This window comes from Thunnus maccoyii, chromosome 11, assembly GCF_910596095.1.
Source record: "Thunnus maccoyii chromosome 11, fThuMac1.1, whole genome shotgun sequence".
Classification (NCBI taxonomy): Eukaryota; Metazoa; Chordata; class Actinopteri; order Scombriformes; family Scombridae; genus Thunnus; species Thunnus maccoyii.
The window spans coordinates 28,199,059-28,221,496 of NC_056543.1; the positions used below are offsets into that span (position 1 = coordinate 28,199,059).

Genomic DNA, 22,438 nt, shown 5'->3' on the forward strand with positions numbered 1-22,438 from the left:
TTTTCATAACTTTATGCTTCAGAGTTCATCAACATGACACAGTAAGCAGATCTATTTTCTCTGTACTCGTCGGCCCAATTTGCAACATAACCAAGCCGATGTGACATTTCTTAATAATCTAAACATGGGTGTGGATGTGTTTTTAAGGCCAGGCACCACAGTTGAATAGGGACAAAAATAAATCTTGTTCCTCTATCAGAATGAAACTGATTAATATAGACCCACATACAGTATATTTCTGTATTATAACCTTTTAATTTTTTGTCATGAAATTATGCAAATTGGGCAAACTCATGAAATAGGTCAGAACAAATATAGCACTTTCAGGTGTGTTGTCTTCCCTTAGTCTTATGTTAATAATGAGAAGAATAAAAATAAAAATCTATTTACTGAAAAGTTATGTAGCTGTTTGATTATTTGAAAGAGTAAAAACTGACACAAGCTTTGCAAAAAAGCAAAAGTATCAGTTTCATTTCGGAGATTGAAAATAGCATTGAAATGACAAAAAAGAAAACTGTCAATAGAAAAGTTGTTCAAAAGCATCTTCTTCCCTTAAAACACTGTTGGTCCAGAGTATTTAAAGTTGATGGCTGCATTTGAGAACAGCAGCAATGGTTATGTGTGGAGTGGTGTGAAATCTCATAATGTTACATATTGTGTTACTTGTTTAGCATGCTTCAAGCATGTAGATGGGGAATATGACCTGGCTGCAGCTTTTATTTTTTAATCCCCGGATATAGTGTATCTTAAATGTTTACAGAACAACAATGTTAAACAAATCCAACAAACATTACAAAATCGAAAGTAGAAAATTAAAAAGTCAGTTGCAAATTCAAAATGCTGATGGTAATTAAGCAAGCCTTTTTCAAAGGGAGAATATTTTCTGTTTGGATTGAAAGTCCTGTGTGTTGTTTTCATCACAGGTGATGCACATCCGGAAGCTGCTAGCCAAAATGGACCGCCCGAACGGGCTCTACCCGAACTACCTGAACCCCCGCACAGGCCGCTGGGGGCAACGTAAGTACATATCTTGGTTTAGTTAATATGATGAGAGATGTGAAGAGTGGAAAACAGCAGAGCTTGTTTCAACCAGTCACTGTGCCATTAAATCACTGCCTTACTGTATATTACAGTGTTTACACAACTGCTGAGCTAAATACCTAAAATTTGTACTTTTATGCCCTTTTGTGATTATAAGGAAATAGAAATGTAGCTTAAATGTAATGTTCAATTCAATTATTTTAAGTTATAGGAAGAATGCATTTATGTTTTTATCATTTAATTTGAAAAACTTCTAGAATTCTATCACTGATTTACAAGCGGTCATTTGGGTGGTGTATCAAAATGTTCTTGTGAGCTCTAAATGACGATGTACTCTGAGGTGCTATGAGGAGAAACAGGAGATATTAACATTAAGTGAAGGAAAGAGAAGGAGTAGAATGGATTCTCTTTAATAAGAACAAATTGAAGGGAGTAGAAGAAGATGGAAGAGAGGGAACACAGTATGCCCAGTATATTGATTACATTTTGGCGGTCTGCCCAGGGAAATTAACAGCTCACCGAATGAATGTAGATGTGCAATGACACACTATTCCTGCTCTGAAACCTGTCTTTTCTCATTAAAGTTGTTTTTGACAAATATATAATTAAAGCTGGTGAGACACCACATGTGTGGGTTAGCTACACCTACATCACTTCAGTCTTTCACCCTGCTTGACACATTCTGACAAACAAACAGTGTAATTGTGGTCACAGAAATGGAGAGGCAGAAAAAGCACAACCTAAACAAACCTGCAGCAACCACAGGGATATTTCTGTTTCAAGACTTCTTGTGAATATCACAGTGTATTACAATAAGATTTCCAAATCTTAGGTATTTGCCTGCTTACCTTGCTGGTAGAATAGATTAGTGCAAGTTACAGCCAAAGTTTTATTATGAGACTTTCCTGTCTTGTGCTGCCTAACTTGTAACATGATGTCTGTCCTTTGATCTTCCAAACATTTATTGTGAATATTTTACATTTTCTTTCATACGTGTACTCTAAACGCTTGTTCTTTTCTCCCTAATGTTACTTGGGAACTTTTCAAGTTATCATCAAAGCGTTCAGCAGGGAATATTAGGTATTCCTTTTTATTTTTGTTTATTTTTCAACATTTCAGTAGGGAGAGTTTTGAACCTGAGAAGGCGTTTAACAGAAACTAAGATGCTGGATGACAGATATATAGAGGGTTGCGGTTTGTTATCTTAACATTCCAACAGAATATTAAAACATTGTGGATATTAAAATATTCCTTTTTGTATGCACTTACCTTTTAGAGGGTTTTTTTTTTTTTTTTATAAAATAAGCGCTATATTTTTTGCCCGTCGATCAGTTATGACTATCAGCTCTGGGTTTTCTCTTTTGTTCAGAGAAAGGAAATGAAAAGATGAAATCTGTTTAAAATTGACTATATTGTGTTGGTTTTATTTGTCCAGGGGGATGAGTTGCTACGGTAAGAGAGTACCAAATATTCACTTTCACAACATTCCCAAGTAAATGTGAAATAGACGATGCACAAACGTAGACAAAGAAAATGGTAGCACTCTTAAAGCTAACTACAGATTTTTAAACAGCTACTGTGGTCCAGCAAGATGAAATCTCTGTTTTATTTGCTTTACTTGTCGACAAAACAAATGGATTGCACTCATGGAAGGATGGATGGATAAATCGAGGGGCTGATTAATGGATTGGTGGCTTGGCAGTCAGACGGATGTACTTGTAAGTGCACAGACTTTGGACCAACTTCAGGGAAAAATAAATGGATAGAAGATGGAAGGAGGGCGTACTGATTGATGGATGGATGACTGCATTAACAGATGGATAGTTAGCTGGCACCCCGCATGACTGGGCAGGTGATGACGGATGTTTTATGTTTGTTGCTGTGTGTGTGTGTGTGTGTGTGTGTGTGTGTATGATGGAGAGTGCCTGTCCTTCCTTGTGTATATATGTGAGTCATAAAATTAGCGTGTGTGTTATTATGTGTCTGCACCTGTCTTTGTGTGCACATACACCACCTGCATATGTATTGATCTACTTGTGTGATGCCGTTTGTGTGTTGCGGTCTTCAGTGTGGACACAGTAATTAGCTGCCATTTTATCTTGTTGCCTTTAACGAGTTGCCTTTAAAGCTCATAGCTACGCCAAAGCTAGCCTGAGCTACTGTAGTGTCCTCTGAGCACCGAGAGGCATGAAGAGACTGCATGATACTCTTAGGAGGGAGTAGGTTAGGTGACAGGAATGTAATTAGTGTGAAACCCATATGGCTAGGAGCAAAAATGCCCTTGAATGTTGATAAATCCTTGCAAAATGACAAATGATGAGGCAAAGGTGCTCCTGATGATTGGGGGGAAAAAAGCATTTTTTCCTCATTTCACCACAATTCCAGTTGATTTATTGAACTATGAAGTAATTATGTCTAATCATGCGACTACTGTACATTATACCTGGGTGACTCTTTGCAGTGCACTCTGGGAAAGAAAAATGGAGCTGTTTTTGATCAAAAAGCAGCTTGAAGCAGCCTTGGGCAAGGGGATAAAATGTTCGCACTATACTACCAGCAGATGAAAATGCAGAGCCAGAGTGTAAGATGTGCTGGTCAGTTTTACTAGACTCAAAACAGAATTGTTCTTTTGAAACTGGACTTCACTTGTATTCACTCAAGAAAGACATCCAAGGCTTTGTCAGTTTTACTGTTGCCTTGATGAAAGTTTTGCTGATGGGCAAAAAACTACCTTTTCTTTTTTTTTTTTTACTTATTAATTTCTACATGTATGCAACAAAGCAGGCACCTCGATTTATTGAGGATTTCTTTCTCTCAAAATAACAATTCAGTCTGGACCAGGAACAAAATTTAACCTGACCACTGTGACACATCGCTATCACGTCACCTCAGCTGTCATCATTCAGCTGCCCACTAGTTGCCACAGTTAGCAAGGTTATTGTGGAATGTAGGAGCTTCAGTTGATAAAGTAAACTGGCTTGTTCAAAACTTGCCAATACAAAAAAAGAGGTTGACAGTGAAAAACACAGAACTATCCCAAAAACACAGAGGTAAGAACCACAAAACTGAACCAGTTGAAGTCGTTATATCAAGCCTCCAGCAGAACAACTGTAAAATCAAACATTTTCAACAATGATGCAGTGCTCAGTCCCTTTCTCTGGACCTCTAAGACTTCTCTCCTCTAAGACCCGTCTATAGAGAACACACGAACTGTTCGGGTTACGGTCAGAGTTAAAACGCATATAACAGTTAAGTTTAATCGGTCATATGCATCATGGAGACTGTCAAGATTTTTTTTGTTGAAATAAAAAGGCAAACCAGTGTGCCGAGTTTGTGGGGAGGCGCTCGCAGTGAAGAAAAAGGCTAACCTTGAGTGTCATTACAGCTTGAAACATGCTGAACTGGATGAGTTGGAAGGACAAATACATTTGGATAAAGTTAACGCTTTAGTTTGTCTTGAAGAATCGTCACAGAGCGGATTACTGATATTACACAAAATGTTGAAAAAACACTGAAGGACACCACAAGAAATGTCCAGTTTTTCTCTCTGGCCTGTGATGAAACAACAGACATAACAAATACCGCCCAACTAGCTGTTTTTGTGTGTGAGATTACTGCCGAGTTTGATACAAGGGAGGAATGGCTGTCTTTGAAAGCCATGCATGGCATTATCAAAGGTGAGGATTAGTTTTAGCAAGTTGTTTTGGCTATATACAAATTTGAATTACCACTTGAAAAATTAATTGGCCTTCCTACAGATGGAGGCCCAGCCATGGTTGGCTCACAAAAGGGATTAACTGCATTGGTCAAAAAGAAAAAAGAGTCGTCTCAGTCTCGATCCAAATGAATTAGTTGTATGCTACTGTATCATACATCAAGAGAGTCTGTGTGTGCATTCCCTGAAGTTCAACAATTCAATGACAACTGTTGTTTCCAACATAAATTTGATCAAAAGCAGAAGGCGAAACGGCCGCAAGTTGAAGAGCTACTGAGTGAGCTTCAAAACAAGTACAGAGATCTGGTTTACCATTATGAGGTGTGATGGCTGAGTCGCGGAAATATGCTCACACAATTTTACAAACTGAGGGAAGAAGTAAAACAATTCATGGAGATGAAGGGAAAACCTGTCATTGAACTCTTGCAGTAGCAAGTGGCTGTGTGATTTGGCCTTCATGGTGGACATTAAGAAGTACCTCTCAGAACTGAACGTCAAGCTCCAAAGTCCCAGCCAGCTTCTCAGCTCTCTGCTTTCAAATGTAAGTCATTTGAAGCGAAATTAAATCCGTGGCAAGTGCAACTGGAAAGGGGTAACACTGCATTTCCAATTCTACAAGAACAGAAGCCTGCTATGACATCTGAATATGCTGGTGCTGTGCAGAACTCCTTCAGGCATTTGGCGAGAGGTTTCAGGACATGAAAAGTAAACAAAAGGAACTGAGCATATTTGCTACGCCCTTTAATGTGGAACCAGCTGATGTGCCTGACAACCTACAACACGAAATCATTAAGCTGCAAAGCAACAATGAGCTCAAAGCTAGGTACAACAACCTCCCTCTGCTCGAGTTCTATAAACCGCATGTACGTCCTGAGGATTTTTCCATTATGAGGAGACATGCACGAAGTTTGCACCTCTATTTGGGACAACCTACTGCTGTGAGCAGTTCTTTTCAAAACTGACTCTTGCAAAGACTCGGTTTTCGTTCAAGACTGACTAAGCCAAACCTGGAAAACCAGCTACGAGTAGCATCATCACGACTACCGTCTGACATCAGACACCTCACCAAAGACGAGCAGTTCCAGCCATCACATTAGAGAGGTTGATGTGAGGTTTGACCAATCAAAAGCATGTTCATTTAACAGTTTAAGTTAAAATAATGGCCCTTGATAGGAGAAAGGTTCCCCACCCCTGCTCTACACCACCCAAAACCTAACCCTCCACCTACTGGAGGGTTTTTCTACTGTATCAGCTGCTTTGGCAAGTAAACAACCATTATTCAGAGTCTTCGTTAAGTCAAACCAAAGTTTCTGTGGTTTGTAAAATGTTCATATTGAGAGTGCAGTTACAAGTATAAAACCAACTGTGACAGACAGAGTGAAAAAAATGTCTTTCACTCTGGTTATGATGTGTGGGTGTATGTGAGAGAGCCGCATGTGTGTGTCGAACATTAGGAACATTTGAATCGTGAATAATTGTCAATGTTGTGTGAAAAATATGTATGAACGTGTATGTTTGAGAGAATATCTGATGTGTTTGAAGGGTTGAAGCATGTGTCTAGAGTGTGTGCAAATGTGTCACTGTATAAATGTGTGTGTGTCCCTCATTGCGGAGTGTAGGTGTATAGACAGTAGTTAAGTCAGGCTAATGAGGAATGAGGCTGAGCTCCTCTCTCTTAATGAGATCCTGCTGTGACTGACAGCCTTGTTACCACACACTCTTCTGTCTTACCATAACACTGTGCTGCCTACCCACACACACACACACACCCACTCCCTTCTCGTAACCTACTCACACACAGATTTTTTTTGCTAACACACACACAGAGCAGACTGTCAAAACACTCTTTTCTTCATCACTGGATTTTCTATATAGAAAAATTAATTATTACTGAAACAAATAGAAATCTTTAATGTAACAATGTGTTTAGAGGTTCAGCTTTGATAATGATGGTAAAATACAGTATATTCCCTTATGACTCAGACTATTCAATATCAAAAGTTAGTATTTGCTTTTGTTGCCCATGGAAGTCTTTTCATAGCCTGATAATCAGAATTTCCATTTTGTTTTGCTTCATTATTTAGTCTGACATTGTGTTCATGTTAACGGTTTTCTGTGTTGCTTTTATTGAGTCAGTTTTTAAGAGCTATCATTTCTGTCTGTCAACTTCAACACCCGTATACAGTAGCAAACTTGTCTCTAATTTTGTGGCAAATTTCTGTTGTCACTGTAAAAATCGAAGCCTTTTTGCATTTTTTCTATCCTGTTGTTGCCTTTTCCAGGTGGCATAAACCATTTCTGCAATAAGCCTGAATCCATTGTTAATCATAGTGGAAAATTTGTTTTGGATTTACTACGTATTCATACATAAAAAACACATGTGAAACAGTATTACCTCAGCAGCCTTTGCCCTTGACCTGTGCTTTAAATCTCTATGTGTTTGAAGCTTTATGAAAACGTTTCCTTGTGTACATGCGTCTCTCTGTGTGTGGATTAGTGCTGCGTTTGAAGCTGCCTCCTCAGCAGACCTTGCCTTTGACTGACAGGCGTTCCCCGCATGACCCGGAACCTTTGATCGGCAGAAAAACGATGAAGAGGAGAGGAGTTGGGGGAGTGTGCGGGTGGATGCTGAAGTTGAAAGAATGTGGGAGGTGGTTGTGACACAGAGGAAGGTGTAACGATAAGGGAAAGATGCAAAAAGGATCAGACAGAATTTGGACGAGCACTTCTGCAGGCGTCAATTTTTATCTTAATCTGCATTGCCTTGTTATTTTCCTCCTTACATTCAAAGCTGTCCTGTGTAAAGGGCAGTTGGAGCTGTGGGTGATGTATTATCTTCCTTCTGGTCTGATGCTTTGTTTTTCCAATTTCTGTGGTTTTACTCTTACTTGTTATGTGTGTTGTGCTCCTTCTGATACATCAGGGTTAATGTGCGAATCAAGTGGTTTTGCTTTCATGGGCCATCACCTCAGATGTGTTTTCACATATTTTTATTGTATAAAAAAAATAACACCTTTGTCAGTCAAAGGAGACTGGCAACCGCAAGAGATAGCAAGACAGCACAAGATAAGCACAGCAAAAAATATTCAGTGCCTCTAAGGCTGCATCCACACTAATATGTTTTTGTTTTAAAATGTATAACTTTTGCTACTTTTACGCCAAGCGTCCACACTACTCCGGTGTTTTTGAACCCCTAAAACAGAGACTTCTGAAAACGCTGCCGACGGAAACTTTTGAAAACGATGATGCAGACACCCATGTTCGCTTCCTGATTGGTCACGACACGATCAGTCACGACTTGTCCTTCCTTCCCTTCGACATAGCTACCCCGCCACCTGCTATTTATATGTTGATTATATTGTCTTTGCTTGCTGTCTTCTTGTTGTTTTGCTTTTATCTTGTGGTGTGGTAGTGTATATGTCACACAGGGCACTGGTAATTGTGAAAAGTCTGGAAAAGTAAGAGTATTTGTAAAAGACGATCCACAGAGCTAGTCATTAGTCTCTTCAGCAATTTGTAATCTTAAGATTACAATAAAAGATGCAAACCCAACCACTCTGCATATTGTTTGTGACATTTTGCAGTTTTGTCAAATCATGCTGTTTTCCATTAAGAAAAAAGAAAATATTTTTGTACAGCAATTTAGACATCAAGCACAAAGAAGAGCATTGAAGTATTCTGGGGATTTTAACCACATCTTACAGTCTTCATTAACAGAAGCAGTTTGCCCAGTTGTCTTTGAGATGACAGTCAAGTAGGACTGGTTTGTAATTGTAGCAGTGGACCAAGATCTGTCTAGTTAATAAGATGGAAAAAAAACAAAAAAGGACTACTGGAGTGTGGATGTGTGTGACTGCTGTTAAGCGGGGGTGGCTGTGGCTCAGTTTGTAGGGAACACAGCCAAGAACAGCGACATCACCTGGGAGGAGCACCTTTTGTCATCGGCTCATTCAGTCGCTGCAAAGCAGAATTTGAAACCCTCAAAATTGCTGCAGATGATTAGGCTGGCACCTGCATGGTAGCTCACTGCCGTTGGTGTGTGAATGGGTGAACGAGTGGCAAATTGTAAAGTACTTTGGATAAGAAGTGTTGTATAAATGCAGTCCATTTACCAAGATATTATCCAAAAATTATACCAAGTCCTGAAAAACATTATAACAGAGCTGATTCACATACAGTATCTACAAGTCTGTTTACATGTAATCTCAAATTTTAGAGTGACACTGCCTACAGGACATATTTCCCAGCCGTTGACAGCTTTGTAGTAATGATGTAGATCAAAATCTTTCAAATCTGTCAAGACGCTAAGATAAGATGGGTAAAGTATGTATTTTTTAATTTTAAAATGTATGAAACCTGTTGGTACAATCATCAGATTACCTCGGAAATGAAAATGTGGTTAGTGAAAGCAGCGGGCGAATTATGGGATCGATCAGCGTTGTCCTCTATACAAAAAATTTAATTTTTTACTTGACCTCGATAGCTGCCTGGATACAATAATCATCCTGTGAATGTGAATCTTGCATTTCAAGGTCTTTGTGATAAATAAAAATTGTCAAGCTACACAGAATCTCTGTCTTATGAAAATGAAATAACTTGTACTGAATATTAGGGATTCCGTGACACTCCGCTAGTTATGAATTATTCTGTGTGTGAACAGAAAGCTATCGACTTCCAATCCAAATCCACCGAGAATCATCGTCCTCTCCGAAGCTCTCTTTCCTTGAGTGAGAGAACTTCACAACAGCAAAATAATTTGACTTTGTAAAATGACATCTGTCATCCATACTAGGCTAACAGTTCATTTCCAAAGTTTCCCCAACAAAGTTTGATAAAAATCAAATTTTGATTGGTACTTTATATTTGCCTCACAGTCTATTGGTCACTCTCTTCACACTGCATCGGAGCCGTATTAAGCTACCGCGAATGCTGCCGCTGCTTCATTAAAAGCATTCAATTGGTAAAACATTGGATGACTTTTACTGTGAAGCAACCACAGGAAAAGCAATTTGTTGATCACCTTGATTGTCAACAACAAGTCATCTATAAAACAAGAGCATAGCCATTTTTTGTCAGTAGATGAGTTTTAAATATTGCAGGTAGTACTGGTAGTAAAGCACAGTGAGCTGTTAGATGAAGAGCTGCAGGCAACAGGCTGCACACCTCCACCTCCTCAGCAAGGTAACCACCTCCACTGTGTCCTGCTGCTGTGTGGAAAACTACTTGCAGTGTGTGCAGCATGAAATCAGATCGAGGTCGCTGTTATTTGACCGACTTTATTGTTAACGTGACGTGAGTTTATTTGGCTGCATTGTAAATAGGCTCACCAGCTGCTCTTCTGTTGTATTTCTGATAAAGGAACTGCCTTAAAAAGTGTTTCCTGCAGTATCAAACTGCACAGTAACCAGGACTGAAATCTTAGGGATTACAACTTAAATCGCAGTACAAATGATAATTGTTCATGGCATGTATCACTAGCTTGCACTCCCTGGGTGCACATGCCCAAAAATACCCTCTGAGGGAGGGGTCTGATCCTGTTTAGCCCTTCAAACCACTTCAAATGGCTCATTTCTGAGAAAAGAAACAGTGATTATTCACTGAGCTTCTTCAGATATGTGAGCTCCTCACTCTGCCCTGAAGGTGTACCCAGACACCCTGTGAAGAAAAGACATGTCAGCCGCTTCTTTAGTCACTATCTAAAGGTGAGGGCTGGAACATGTATTACATGGACTGATAAATTAAGAGCTTATAAGAGTAAAGAGCTGCTTTGCTCCTCCTGAATCTGAGTCTTAACAATTCATTTCCAGCACCCTGGCATGAGCTTTCCCTTTGATGTGTTCATAGAGGAAATAAAACAAGACAAATTATGTGTACTTGACCACATAATGATTATTTGACCAGTACTGTAGGTCATTTTCCCATCAAGAGGGTTAGACATTAAGGTGACCAAGGTGCAATAATGTTATTATCAAGATATCAATTTTTTTTTTTCAGCTGCCACATTCAAAAATACCCACATGCCACTTCCAGTTCACCAACCAAGTATGGTAATTTCGCATGGAAGAGAGCCACCAGAAGAGTGCTGGTGACCTGCCAGAGACTGGCATAGCAGAGAGACTCAAGAGGAATACAAAATATACCAGAATGAATCCAGGTCTGGTGGTTATTTCCCACCCTGCATGGAATAGCATGAATACTGTATTTGGAGTAGGGGAACATGAGGAGCCATTGAAATATTTGTTTATGCAACACTAAAGAACACATTTCATTTTGAATATGTATTGTTAACTGACAGATAAAAGCCAAAACACCCCGGAGAAATTCAGTGACACTGAATGCTGCCAATGCTGCGTTAACACTCACTGGTTTTGTTATGGATATCATAAACACACGGAAAGTGAAATATCTATTACAGCAAAACGCCAGTGTAATGTTTTCACAAACTCTTACTTCAGTAGCATTTCAGTTTCCATCACTAGTTTCTCTTTGATTTGGTTCACAGTAAATGATTTCATGCCACCAAACTTTTTTTTTTTTTTTTCAGATAACTTTAAAAATGTTTTTTTCTATACCTAGATGTGACTAAAATCTGTTCCAGTCAGTGAAAATCTACGTGCTTCAGACTTTCACTTTCAAAGTGTTAGTTAGCTTAATTTACAGTCATTCAATGTAAATGTCTGTTTAGTTACTTGCTGTCATTTTCTGAGTAAATATATAAACTCAGTCACCCATATGTACATTCACAGACATCAGTGAGCGCACTCTGCCCTCAGTAATGTCTCCAAGGTTTGTTTATGAGGTTTGTGCTTTCTCTTTGACAAAAGATGAATAATTCATTGTCTTGTGTGTTTTTTTTCTTTGCCCTTATTTGCGTATCCCTCCATCTACCTAAGGGCATGTTAGTCAGATAGAGAAAAAAGATCTTAGATGAGACACAAAGAGTCTGCTCAGGTATTGAATATGATTACACAGGGCTGAGAATATAGTTATACATAGAGGTTTAGAAATATTTCCACTTTCAGCCAGTGAAATTAGAGCTAAATAAATGTCTTTTCTTCCAAGATCGCTTTCCCAACTTGGCTTTTGAGATACTAATGCCACAAGAGGAGCTTATAAGGAAATACGACTGTTCAGGAATTTAACTACTCATCTACTACATTTGTTCAATCCAAAAGTAACTGCATTCTGCTGTTCCTTCTCCATTTTGCCTTTTTTTTGTGTGGAAATGGAAATTTTATGTGACTGTCATTATTTCAACCATAACAGACTTCATCAGTGGTCTTCAGCCATTGAATTTATGGATCAGACATCGTCTGATAAGAAAACAGAGTCAGCAGAACAAAAAGCCAATTTCACACAAACAACTCAGTCAATAAAAAGTAAAAATGGTGAAAAAATGTCTATAATTTGGCTTTTTTGTTAATAATCTGTGCTAACACTTGTCATTCACAAAACCAAATTAACAAACACTATAAAGTAGATTTTCATTTTCAGGAAAGTTATGAAATGACATTATCTTGGATATGTACTGTCATGATGGTAAACTATGACCAAACCTGGCTGCACACTCTTTTTTTCTTTTAGTATTGATAAATAAAATGTAAAAAAGTGCACTTAAAAATTTGATCAAGTGTGCTCAAAATGTCCTCTGGAGAGAAGAAGTTATTTTCTTAGTGTGATCAGACTGAATGATGGCAGCGTCCCATCTTCACTATGTGGCGTCCAGCAAATTAGGACAGTCATGAAAGCTGTGTAAACTTCCGATTGGGGACAATGAAATCCGAGCACATCAGGGAAAAAGTAAACAAAACAGAAAAATGAGTGGAAACCTGCTGCCAATGTATTGTGGGTGTTGAAAAGAAAAAAACACCCAGGGCTTTTAGAGATGCTTTTGATGCCATATGTTGCGCTCTGCCAAAGACTTTGAGGCAAAGTCGAAAAATGAATAATTCACTTTGTCTTCTTTATCCGTCTCTCGCTGTTTTTCCTCTTTCTCTTGCTCTGTCACGCTGTATCCCTTCCTCGTCTTCCACCCCGCTCTTTTAACTCCTTTCTCTTCCCTTCCTCTCTCCAGATCATACCTCAGTTGGAGGGCTGGGGGACAGTTTTTACGAGTACCTGCTGAAGGCATGGCTCATGTCGGACAAGACTGATACGGAAGCCCGAAAGACTTACGATGACGCCATTGAGGTACAGTCTTTATCTGCCTGTTAGACTGTTTGCTGACCATTTACTGAACACACACTCCTTTTCCAGTAATCTGAAAAAGATCTAGTTTTTTATATATATATATATATAAAATGGTTGCACTGATTTCCTACCCTCAAGGGCAACATTTGCAGCCATTTAATCTTGCGCTGTATAATAACACTGCTTTAAAACACTGCAGAGAGAGATAAACCATCACAGAAAACACAAACTCAATTTTTCCTGTTGGTTGCATGGAAACCACAGGATGACGGTGCCCATCAGGAAGTAAAATCACATAAATGCATGTCTTTTTATCCACAGCGTCACGTAGGACAACAGTCGATTTCACTTTCAATGTACAAGTTGTAGTTTTTGTTCAAGGTTTTTTAAAGGACAAACCGAAATAATGAAGTGAAACTAAGTCCAGCTGCTAGTAAAATACGTAACACAAGAGCATCAGCTTTAGGAATTTTGCATCTAAACAAACTCATGCAGTAGGCAGTTGTTGCAGGAAAATTTAAAGCAGTCACTGACAAATCACAGCTGTAACTGTAATTGTCAGCAGCTACACTAATAACCAACACTCACTGCCCGCTGACCGTGTTTAACTGTTTACAAAGGAGACGTTGGGACACGGGACACTTTTTTCATACAACATGAGATTGGGTTTAGCAGGAAGCAGATGTTAGTGGTCTGTAGCTGATGATGTCTGTCAATCATTAGTGTGTCAGAGATTGAGCAGAACAGATGCTACAGAGTGAAAGGTGAAGAATCTGGCTGCGTTTCAAATTCTGCACTCACCACTCTGTTCTATTTTCTTCTGTTTGACCCTTCCCGCCCACATACATGTGCACTCAATGTCAATGCCCCATTCAACGTAACATCATTCACACATAAACACACGTTTTTACTTCATATCACATTCTTACTGTAATCATTCTCCCTTTTTTTCTGACCCAAACACATACATTTCACACATTTTACCATTTTGATGACTTACCGCAAACACACACCAACCCATACACACACACATAATATTCCACTGGTAACCTCTGTCCACACTCTCGCTATAATAAACACTGTGTCATTTCCCTTCTTTGGACACTTATCTCCTCATAAACATCCACACTTTCTCCCAAATACGTACATTTAATAAACCCTCATTCACTTTTTCAATTACTACCCGCACACACACAAACACTCCCTCCCTCCAGGCCATCGAGCGCCACCTGATCCGCAAATCCAACGGCGGTCTGACGTTCATCGGCGAATGGAAGAATGGCCACCTGGAGAGGAAGATGGGCCACCTGGCCTGCTTCGCCGGAGGCATGTTTGCTCTGGGCGCTGACGGCTCGCCCGACGACAAGGCCGGACACTACCTGCAGCTGGGTGCTGAGATTGCACACACCTGCCACGAGTCATACGACCGGACAGGTAAACAAACACTAATACACACAGGCACATAAATACTCACAGTATGAATAAAAAATGTCTGTAATGTTGTCAAATAACTGTCTTAAAGGACCATTGTGTAATATTTAGTGGCATCTAGTAGAACAGACTTGGCAGAAATGGAATATAATATTCATAAGTGTTTTAGTCAGTCTATAATCACCTGAAAATAAGAATCATGTTGACGTTACCTCAGAATGAGCCCTTTATATCGACATAGGGAGCAGGTCCTCTTTCACGGAGGCTGCCATGTTGCACCACCGTGTTTGTACAGTAGCCCAGAATGGACAAACCAAACACTGACTGTTTTTCATGAGTTTGGCGGCCACCGTAGGTTCTCCTACATGCTTGGAAGGGAAGGGCTATTTAGTTGGCTGCCACCTCACTGCTAGATGCCACTAAATCTTACACACTGGTCCTTAAAACATTAACCAACAAAGAGACAACAAACTTACAATACCCTACTGAGGAATTTTTTAGAGTTGATTGGCTGGTCATGTTTTTGCAGGTATTACATTTTCAGTTGGCTGAAAGTGCAAATACATCATCCATTCCAATGAGACCTTTGAAAATAGTAGCCTGGATGTTTTCTGGCGAGGATCAATAGTTGTCAGCGAAGAAAAGCCAGTGTGTGATCTTGCATCATGATTATGTGTGTGTGTGTGTGTGTGTGTGTGTGTGTGTGTGTGTGTGTGTGTGTGTGTGTGTGCGCGCACACGTGTCAGAAATTGTGAGGTTTCTCAAAGAAAGAGGAGAGGTTGCCGTAGCAACAAATGAAGATAGAGTGACTGAGAGGAAGGGTGGTGGAGAGAGAGAGAAAGAACTTTCTGGTTAGGTGGCAGAGAGTTTGATAGCAGCGGTCAGGCTGTCTAGAGTTGGCCTGTTAGTTCTTAATGAGCAGTCATTCACAGCAACCATTGACTGTGTGTGTGTGTGTGTGTGTGTGTGTGTGTGTGTGTGTGTGTGTGTGTGTGTGTTTGTGTAAATGTGGCAGTGTGTTGTAATCCTGTCAGAGACAGTCCTGTCACTACCTCATCAGCTTCTCAGTAATTTTCCACGTTTAGACTCCTAATGTCTATCACACTTAATTGGCAGAAAACACTAGTTGTAAAAAACACGGAAAGCCAGAAAAATCAATGTTGGTTGGAAGCTTTTTATTGGTCTCACAAACACACACACACACACACACACAAATACACACACACACACACACACAAATACACACACACACACACACACACACACACACACATTCACATCAGCTTTGACCTGTAATCACCAGCAACTGAACTATTAAGACAAATAAGGCGCTAAAGATAATGTTCTTCTCCTCTCTCCTCTTTTCATCTCTTAATCATTCTTTCCCTCTTTGCCACCCTCCCTCCCTATCTGTCTTTCTCTCACCGGTCACCTTTTTCATTTACTCCTCCTTTTACATCTTTCTCTACTCCCTCCTCCCCCGTCTCTCCGTTTGCTCCCTTTCTCTCTTTCTTCTCTTTCTTTTCCTCATCATCCTCAAATCCCTCCCCGCCTCCCTCCCTTCCTTCCTGTTCTTCATGTCTGTCTTCCTTTACAAACTCCCCCTGTTTCTCTTCTTCCTCGCTTCTCTTCTTTTCCCTTTTTCCTCACCTCTCACCCTCTCCGCGCCCTCTTAATCTTCACTGTCACCTCTCTCCGTCCACCTACACCTTTCTCTCCTTCCTCAAGTGTTGAAGCTCGGCCCGGAGGCATTTAAGTTCGACAGCGGCCTGGAGGCGGTGGCCGTACGGCAGAATGAGAAGTACTACATCCTGCGGCCGGAGGTCATCGAGACCTACTGGTACATGTGGAGGTTCACCCACGATCCCAAGTATCGGCAGTGGGGCTGGGAAGCAGCACAGGTACGGTACAGACATTTGCTAAAACTATTTTAACAAAAGTAAATAAGTCCCATGTTCATTTTGAGTTTAATGATGGTGAGCAACTTTCAAGAGGACCGGCGGTGTCTGCTGAACCCTGCACTGCTCTGTGCAGCGTGAAGCACGTTAGGTGAAGCTTTCAGAGGAGATGGAAGAAGACCGACACTCTTAGACAGTTTAAATTAAAACCTGGGTGTATGATAATGAGCAGCAAAGTATAAAAAGTATTTTTATCTTTTATCTTGATGTTAAAGGACATGTGAAGATCCTCTGTCTGCGAGTCCGACTTTCTCTTCCCCCACTCTGCTTTTCTACATTTTTTTAAACTAAGCATGATATTTATTAGAAATTTTGGATCTAGTTTTTGAAGAGGCAGCGAGGTCCAAAGTAGAGAGCACTCATGTGAATACCTGGATGAATGGGTTAAGATATTACAGTCAGTGAAGTACAGCTTTGGGTGAGTACGGCACTGAACTCTGACACACTTGCAAGAACATAAGTGTGATTTGTGGTATTTGCTAGATCATCAGAAAGGAAAGAATATTATTAGCAGTTCATACTCTGCAAACCTTTGAATTATTGTAGTTGTAGATAAAGATTAAAAATGTATTTCTTTGTACTATAAAACTCAGCTTTCATTGTAAGGGGGATGGTTGTCATCTAATCTTTTGGTAGATAATTTCACAGGGTTTTCTCCAAGGATTGTTTAATTAATTAGATTTCAGTAGTAGGATAAGGTCAAAACTTCTGAATATGTGTTTAAATATTATCTGCTTCAAGTCCAGTGGAAAGTGAAAGTATTTAAACAGTGAGTTTATCTTATATTACTGGAGCTGAAACTTTGATTTAATATGGACTTTTTCTTCTGTAGATAAGTGTGAGTCAGAAGGTCAAACTCTGCGTTATATGAGTCTTCATGTGTCTCTCTGCTAAAAGCATGACAACCGCAAAACAGAGAACTTTTTTTTCTATTTCCCCAATGCTTTATGCTTCTAACTGATCACTGACAACGTGTGGCAGAGAGTTGTTTTAAGCTTTATTTGAGCTCATGAAAGAGTGCAAGCGATACCCAGCTCCACACAGTGAAGTGAAGGCAGAAGTACCTTCTATAGGTATCTCCCAGATTCTCCCAGATGCTTCGTCTCTTCAGGTCTTTGTATCCTGTAGACTGTGGCAGTGTTGTTAAGGGCACATATAGATTTCTCTCTGTAAAGATCACATTCGTGAATGTCTGTCAACCTGCAGGCACTGTAGAAATCCACTATGTGTATGTTTGCATATATTTGAAACACGTAGGTGGATGTCAGAACTTGAGTTTTTAAGGTGCTATTACTTATTTATTCCTCTTTTTGTTTTAATATGAAAGGAGAACAGAAATGAAAGCCCTCGCTATCCTTTTCACTCCCCTGCTCCACTTCTTCTGACAGGATTAAAGAGCTTGTGTTCTATACAGCAGTCAACGTGTCGTCTCTTTCTAAATCTCAACCGGTCTGCTTGCCTTTTTCTTTTCTTTTTTTCACCCCACTCTATTCATACTTTCCTTTTCCTGCCAATCTTCAAGTCACCTCTTTTCTCAAGTTTTAAAAACTGAAACTACTTCTCTTTGTTTTCTTCTGAATAAGTGCATAGTTGCTCATTGAGTGTGTGTGTGTGATGTGTTATTGTACTCAGTATGAGTGACACTAAAGAGAGCTGGAGCTGAACAGCTTATCTTTGCCTGTCTTGCATTATTTAATATCGCTTACATACATACTAATGCATATGACACTTCCTGTATTCTGTGTGATTTAATTTTGCTTTTATAGTTTTATTCTAATTCTTCTGTTCTTTAAAAACGGAGAAAATAAATATTTTTTCCTCATCTTCCTTTGCATGCACCTGTTGTACACACTGATTCCTCAGCTTGGAGTTACTTTCCTGCAGTAATTACAGACACTGTAAACATGTATGTGACCAGTGTGTGCAGTAGTGCAGTGCACTAGGTTCAAACATCACCATTCAAGAATCAAGAACCCTGAATTCTCTGAAAATCTTTGGTTCTTATAAATTGGAACTGTCTCTACATCCTCTCTAATACATACTTACTGTATACAGTATGTGCTGTACTAATCTTTATTATACTGCTTTATGCTGTTACAGTGCAGGGAATCAACATACTTCACCGTTTTATACTGACAGCAAATGATACCATACATGCCCACGTCAATCAAACTGCAACTTTCTGTAAGACACCAACACCAATTTAACTTGAAAAAAATAAAAGAAAGATGTTTTTTTAAATATTTAAAATTGTATTTTTTGTTTCCTGAGATCTTTCTGGAGCTGTCTTGCCCCCAACCAGAATTTATGTTGATTTTTTTTTCCCAGCTGTAAGCAGGTCCCCCATTTCTATTTCCATTGCATTGTGTAAGAAAAGTGTACATTTACACCACACTCATAAGTGTTTTTCAGTCTGCATACTGAGCATATTTTTATGTTGTTTTATTAAAGCCTGCTTGGAATCAGTGTGTAGTATGGATTTAAGACAAAGCTTGTATCCGACGATGTGCGTTCTCTTTGCCTGCCATCATTGAAGGCTCCACATACTTTCCACTTTCTCTTTTTCTTGTCTCTTTGTATTTTTCCATCTCTTCCATTTTTCCTCTTCTCCTTATTTTATTGTTCTTCATTTCTTTCACACACACAGACACACACACACACACACACACACGCAGCTTCTTCCTCACACAACACCCGAGGGTTCTTTGTTCACACGAAGCTCAACATCCTTCTGTCTTCCTTTCTTTATTCCCACACTTTCACATTCACACACTTCTCACAAACACCTGCGGTCTTCTCTGTCTCCTCATACATTCACTCCTTCCCATATTGCCCAGCTGCTTCCATCTGGTCCACCAAACCTGCCTCTGTTTGTCACACTTCCTCTTTTCCTCTTCGTGTGTTTGTGCTTGTGTGTGTCTCTTGTATGTGTGTTTGTGTGTGTGTGTGTGTGTGTGTGTGTGTGTGTGTGTGTGTGTGTGTGTGTGTGTGTGTGTGTGTTCAACTTCACACATGTGTGTCAGAGTGTGTGAAGGTAAAGCACATCTGCTGTAATGAGAAATGTGTCCTCACTTAGCAGCTGCAGACACACCGCTCCTCCTCCTCCTACAGGTAGACTTTTTATCAGATCATTTATACATCACAGATGGTCGTGTGTGTATGTGTGTGTGCGCGTGCGTGTGTGTACAGATTTATATGTACAGTTACAAATTTGCTGGGTATATCCCATTACCAAGATAAGACTGTTGACCATTTGTTCGACTGCAAACATGCATTTGAATATATGTTTTCAGCAGCCAGACATGATGTAGGATACAATCAGCTTGGTGTGTGTGTGTGTGTGTGTGTGTGTGTGTGTGTGTGTGTGTGTGTGTGTGTGTGTGTGTGTGTGTGTGTGTGTGTGTGTGTGTGTGTGTGTGTGTGTGTTGCTCGGGCTGTTGTGGGCACTGCAGTGTAGATCCAGAAGGGCAAATGTACAGCAGGCGCAGCAGTCCATGAATAACAGGAATTATGGTCCAAATTCCTTACGAAGGAACTTTGCTGACAGCATAATGGTCACTCGAGGACAGGATGAAGGGAGAATATGTGTGTGAGTGTGTGTGAGTATGTGAGAGAGAGAGAGAGAGACAAGGACGGGTATAATGCGTTCAATTACATGCGTTAATAGCAGAAGTCGATAAGGTATACGCAGAAGTGTAATACAGCCAGATTTTTTCATAGAGGCACCACTTTCACTGTAACAAGTCTTCATTGCAAATCAATAGAGCACACAGGTAATAGCACAGTGTCACTATCAGCAGCTGGATGATCGCTGCATTTTTCATGAAGTAATGGCGGCTCATGTGTGAGTGTGCAGAAGAGGGAAACACCTGCTCACAATTATGAGTTGTTTTCAATTATAACATGAATTTTTAACAATTTGGATTTTTCTGAGATTGCTGTTCCACTGATTTGCACAAACTATTTTGGAGAAAAAACTAAATATTGAGGAGCATAATCATAATAGTGTGATCAGTTTAATTATCTGGATCAGCTGGTTTTGATGTTGAAATCATAATGAATCAACACACTCAGCTCCACTATGTATGTTCATGTGACAAATTCTAAAATATCATCATCAGCTGGTTACATTATTTATTAATGCTTAAATCATGTAATGGCAATGCTGTCCTTTTTTATGTTAGGGTTTAAATCTGTACATATACATATATATATATATATACGGAGTCTCCAGTTGCTGTAATTGCAGCATTTGTTGCCATAGTAACACAGAGGAGACTAAAGTCTATTTTTCTGACTAACAACACTGGATGCAACAAGCCAGTCACTTTGTAGTTTCAGTTACTTATTCTGGATGTTTCATGAGGTGTTGAATCATCGCTCCGCTGTTATCCGACTGCTTGTCCCAACATTTACATCTGTCATGTTTGTAGAATCAGAGATAAATCCTCAAAAGCCAAAGTGAACGGACAAAGGGGGGATTTACTTCACAATTCAAACCACCTACAGTTGAGTCTTAAATGTTTCATGGAAAGACCAGACACTTAGAGATAATCAAATCCATCTCCGACGTCCAAAGAAATCACATTCAAGCTCTGTATAGATGGAGCTTAAAACATACACAGATGACACATTCAAATGCTGTTGTTTCCTAAATCACAGACAGCTAGTAAAAAAAAAAAAAAAAAAAAAGAGCTAAGACATGTTTAGAATACAACATCTCAGACTAGCTAATCAGCCCCTATTTTTCCCCCCATTCATTGTAGAGCAACAGCAGACAAAGGTGACAAAGACAAGCTGATCAACAGCGTGTAAAGACAACCCCTGTGAGACCGCCACAGGCTCTGCCTCTCTAAAAGGGAATCTTTTACTTTGCCATTACGCGGCAGCTCCCTCAGATTCAGCATAACATGAAACAAATGAGTGTGTACCCTCATTATGAAGCCGCTCCGTGTGGAGGGACAAAAGCAGAATGAAATGTAAATGCAGGGGGAGGCAGGTGGTAATCTTCTTTTCCTCTGGTTTTCTACAGTTGCTGTTTCCTGTATGCGTCTCCCCAGGACTCGTTCTAATCTGTCACAAGCAAAGAAATTAATTATAGCATGCTTTTGTAAGCTTATTAAAATTGTGCTCTTCTTCCCCCCCTCCATCACCTTTTTTCTCTGCCCCTTGTGCCTCTCCTCCTATTCTTCCCTCTCTCCGTTCCCTTCACTCCTGCCCTTTCCTTTCACCTCTCTTTCTCCCACCTGCCCCTCCCGTCTTCTCTCCTCCTATCTTCTTTCTTCTCATCCTCCTCTCTTCCTTCCCTCACTGTCTCCTCCAGGCCATTGATAAGTACTGCAGGGTGAGCGGAGGTTTCTCAGGGGTGAAGGACGTCTACTCTTCCAACCCAACCTACGACGACGTGCAGCAGAGCTTCTTCCTGGCCGAGACCCTCAAGTAAGCCAACGCTGATATGTTGATTCATCGGCTCGATCTATGAATCATCAGCACGCTTCTTAATTAATTAATCACTTTTGTAATTAATGCCATGATTCGGTGGGTGGGTGGTGGGTTTGGCTGATTTAAAGGGCTTGTCAGCGAAAATGATATAAACGATTATTTGCTCAACCCATTTTTCTAAAAAATAAATGAGCAGAAAACTCTGCAAACATAAAGCCAACAACATGTCAGTCAGAGACCCACATGAGGTTCTTTTTAAGGATAAGCTTTGTTCAAGTCTGTCTTATAAGAACACTCAGGTTTTACACGCTGTAATCACTCCTCCTGTTCATACTGGCCATTTGAAGATGCCTCCAAATGCACAATGGAAGTGATGATTTTGTGTAAAAAGTTTATCCGAAGGTAATATGAGGCTTCAGCCATCTGACTTGTCTAATAAAGTGGAAACTTTTGTTACTGTCCTTCCACTAGAACTGCACAGGAACATACTGTCCACCAAGACACACAAATAATTCTTCACTTTGGTATCCACTTTATTAGACTCAGATGGCTGAAGTGACATATTAGCTTCAGATAAACTTTTAAATACATTTTTTCTCAGAACGAGGACTGGGGATCTTGTCTTCCATCACTTACATTGTAAGAGCATTTGGAGGGAATC

The 22,438-nt window shown here is 39.9% G+C and overlaps 1 protein-coding gene across 5 annotated transcripts in view; it reads left to right on the plus strand.

Moving 5' to 3' along the window:
* Positions 1-22,438, plus strand: part of man1a2 (mannosidase, alpha, class 1A, member 2) — a 147,094-nt gene that overhangs the window by 116,582 nt on the left and 8,074 nt on the right. For all 5 annotated transcript variants that reach the window (XM_042425694.1, XM_042425692.1, XM_042425690.1 and 2 more), the window contains 5 exons: positions 924-1,017; positions 12,831-12,946; positions 14,161-14,380; positions 16,106-16,278; positions 21,659-21,774. In XM_042425694.1, coding sequence (XP_042281628.1) covers positions 924-1,017; positions 12,831-12,946; positions 14,161-14,380; positions 16,106-16,278; positions 21,659-21,774 — 719 coding nt within the window. The remainder of the gene's footprint in view (positions 1-923; positions 1,018-12,830; positions 12,947-14,160; positions 14,381-16,105; positions 16,279-21,658; positions 21,775-22,438) is intronic.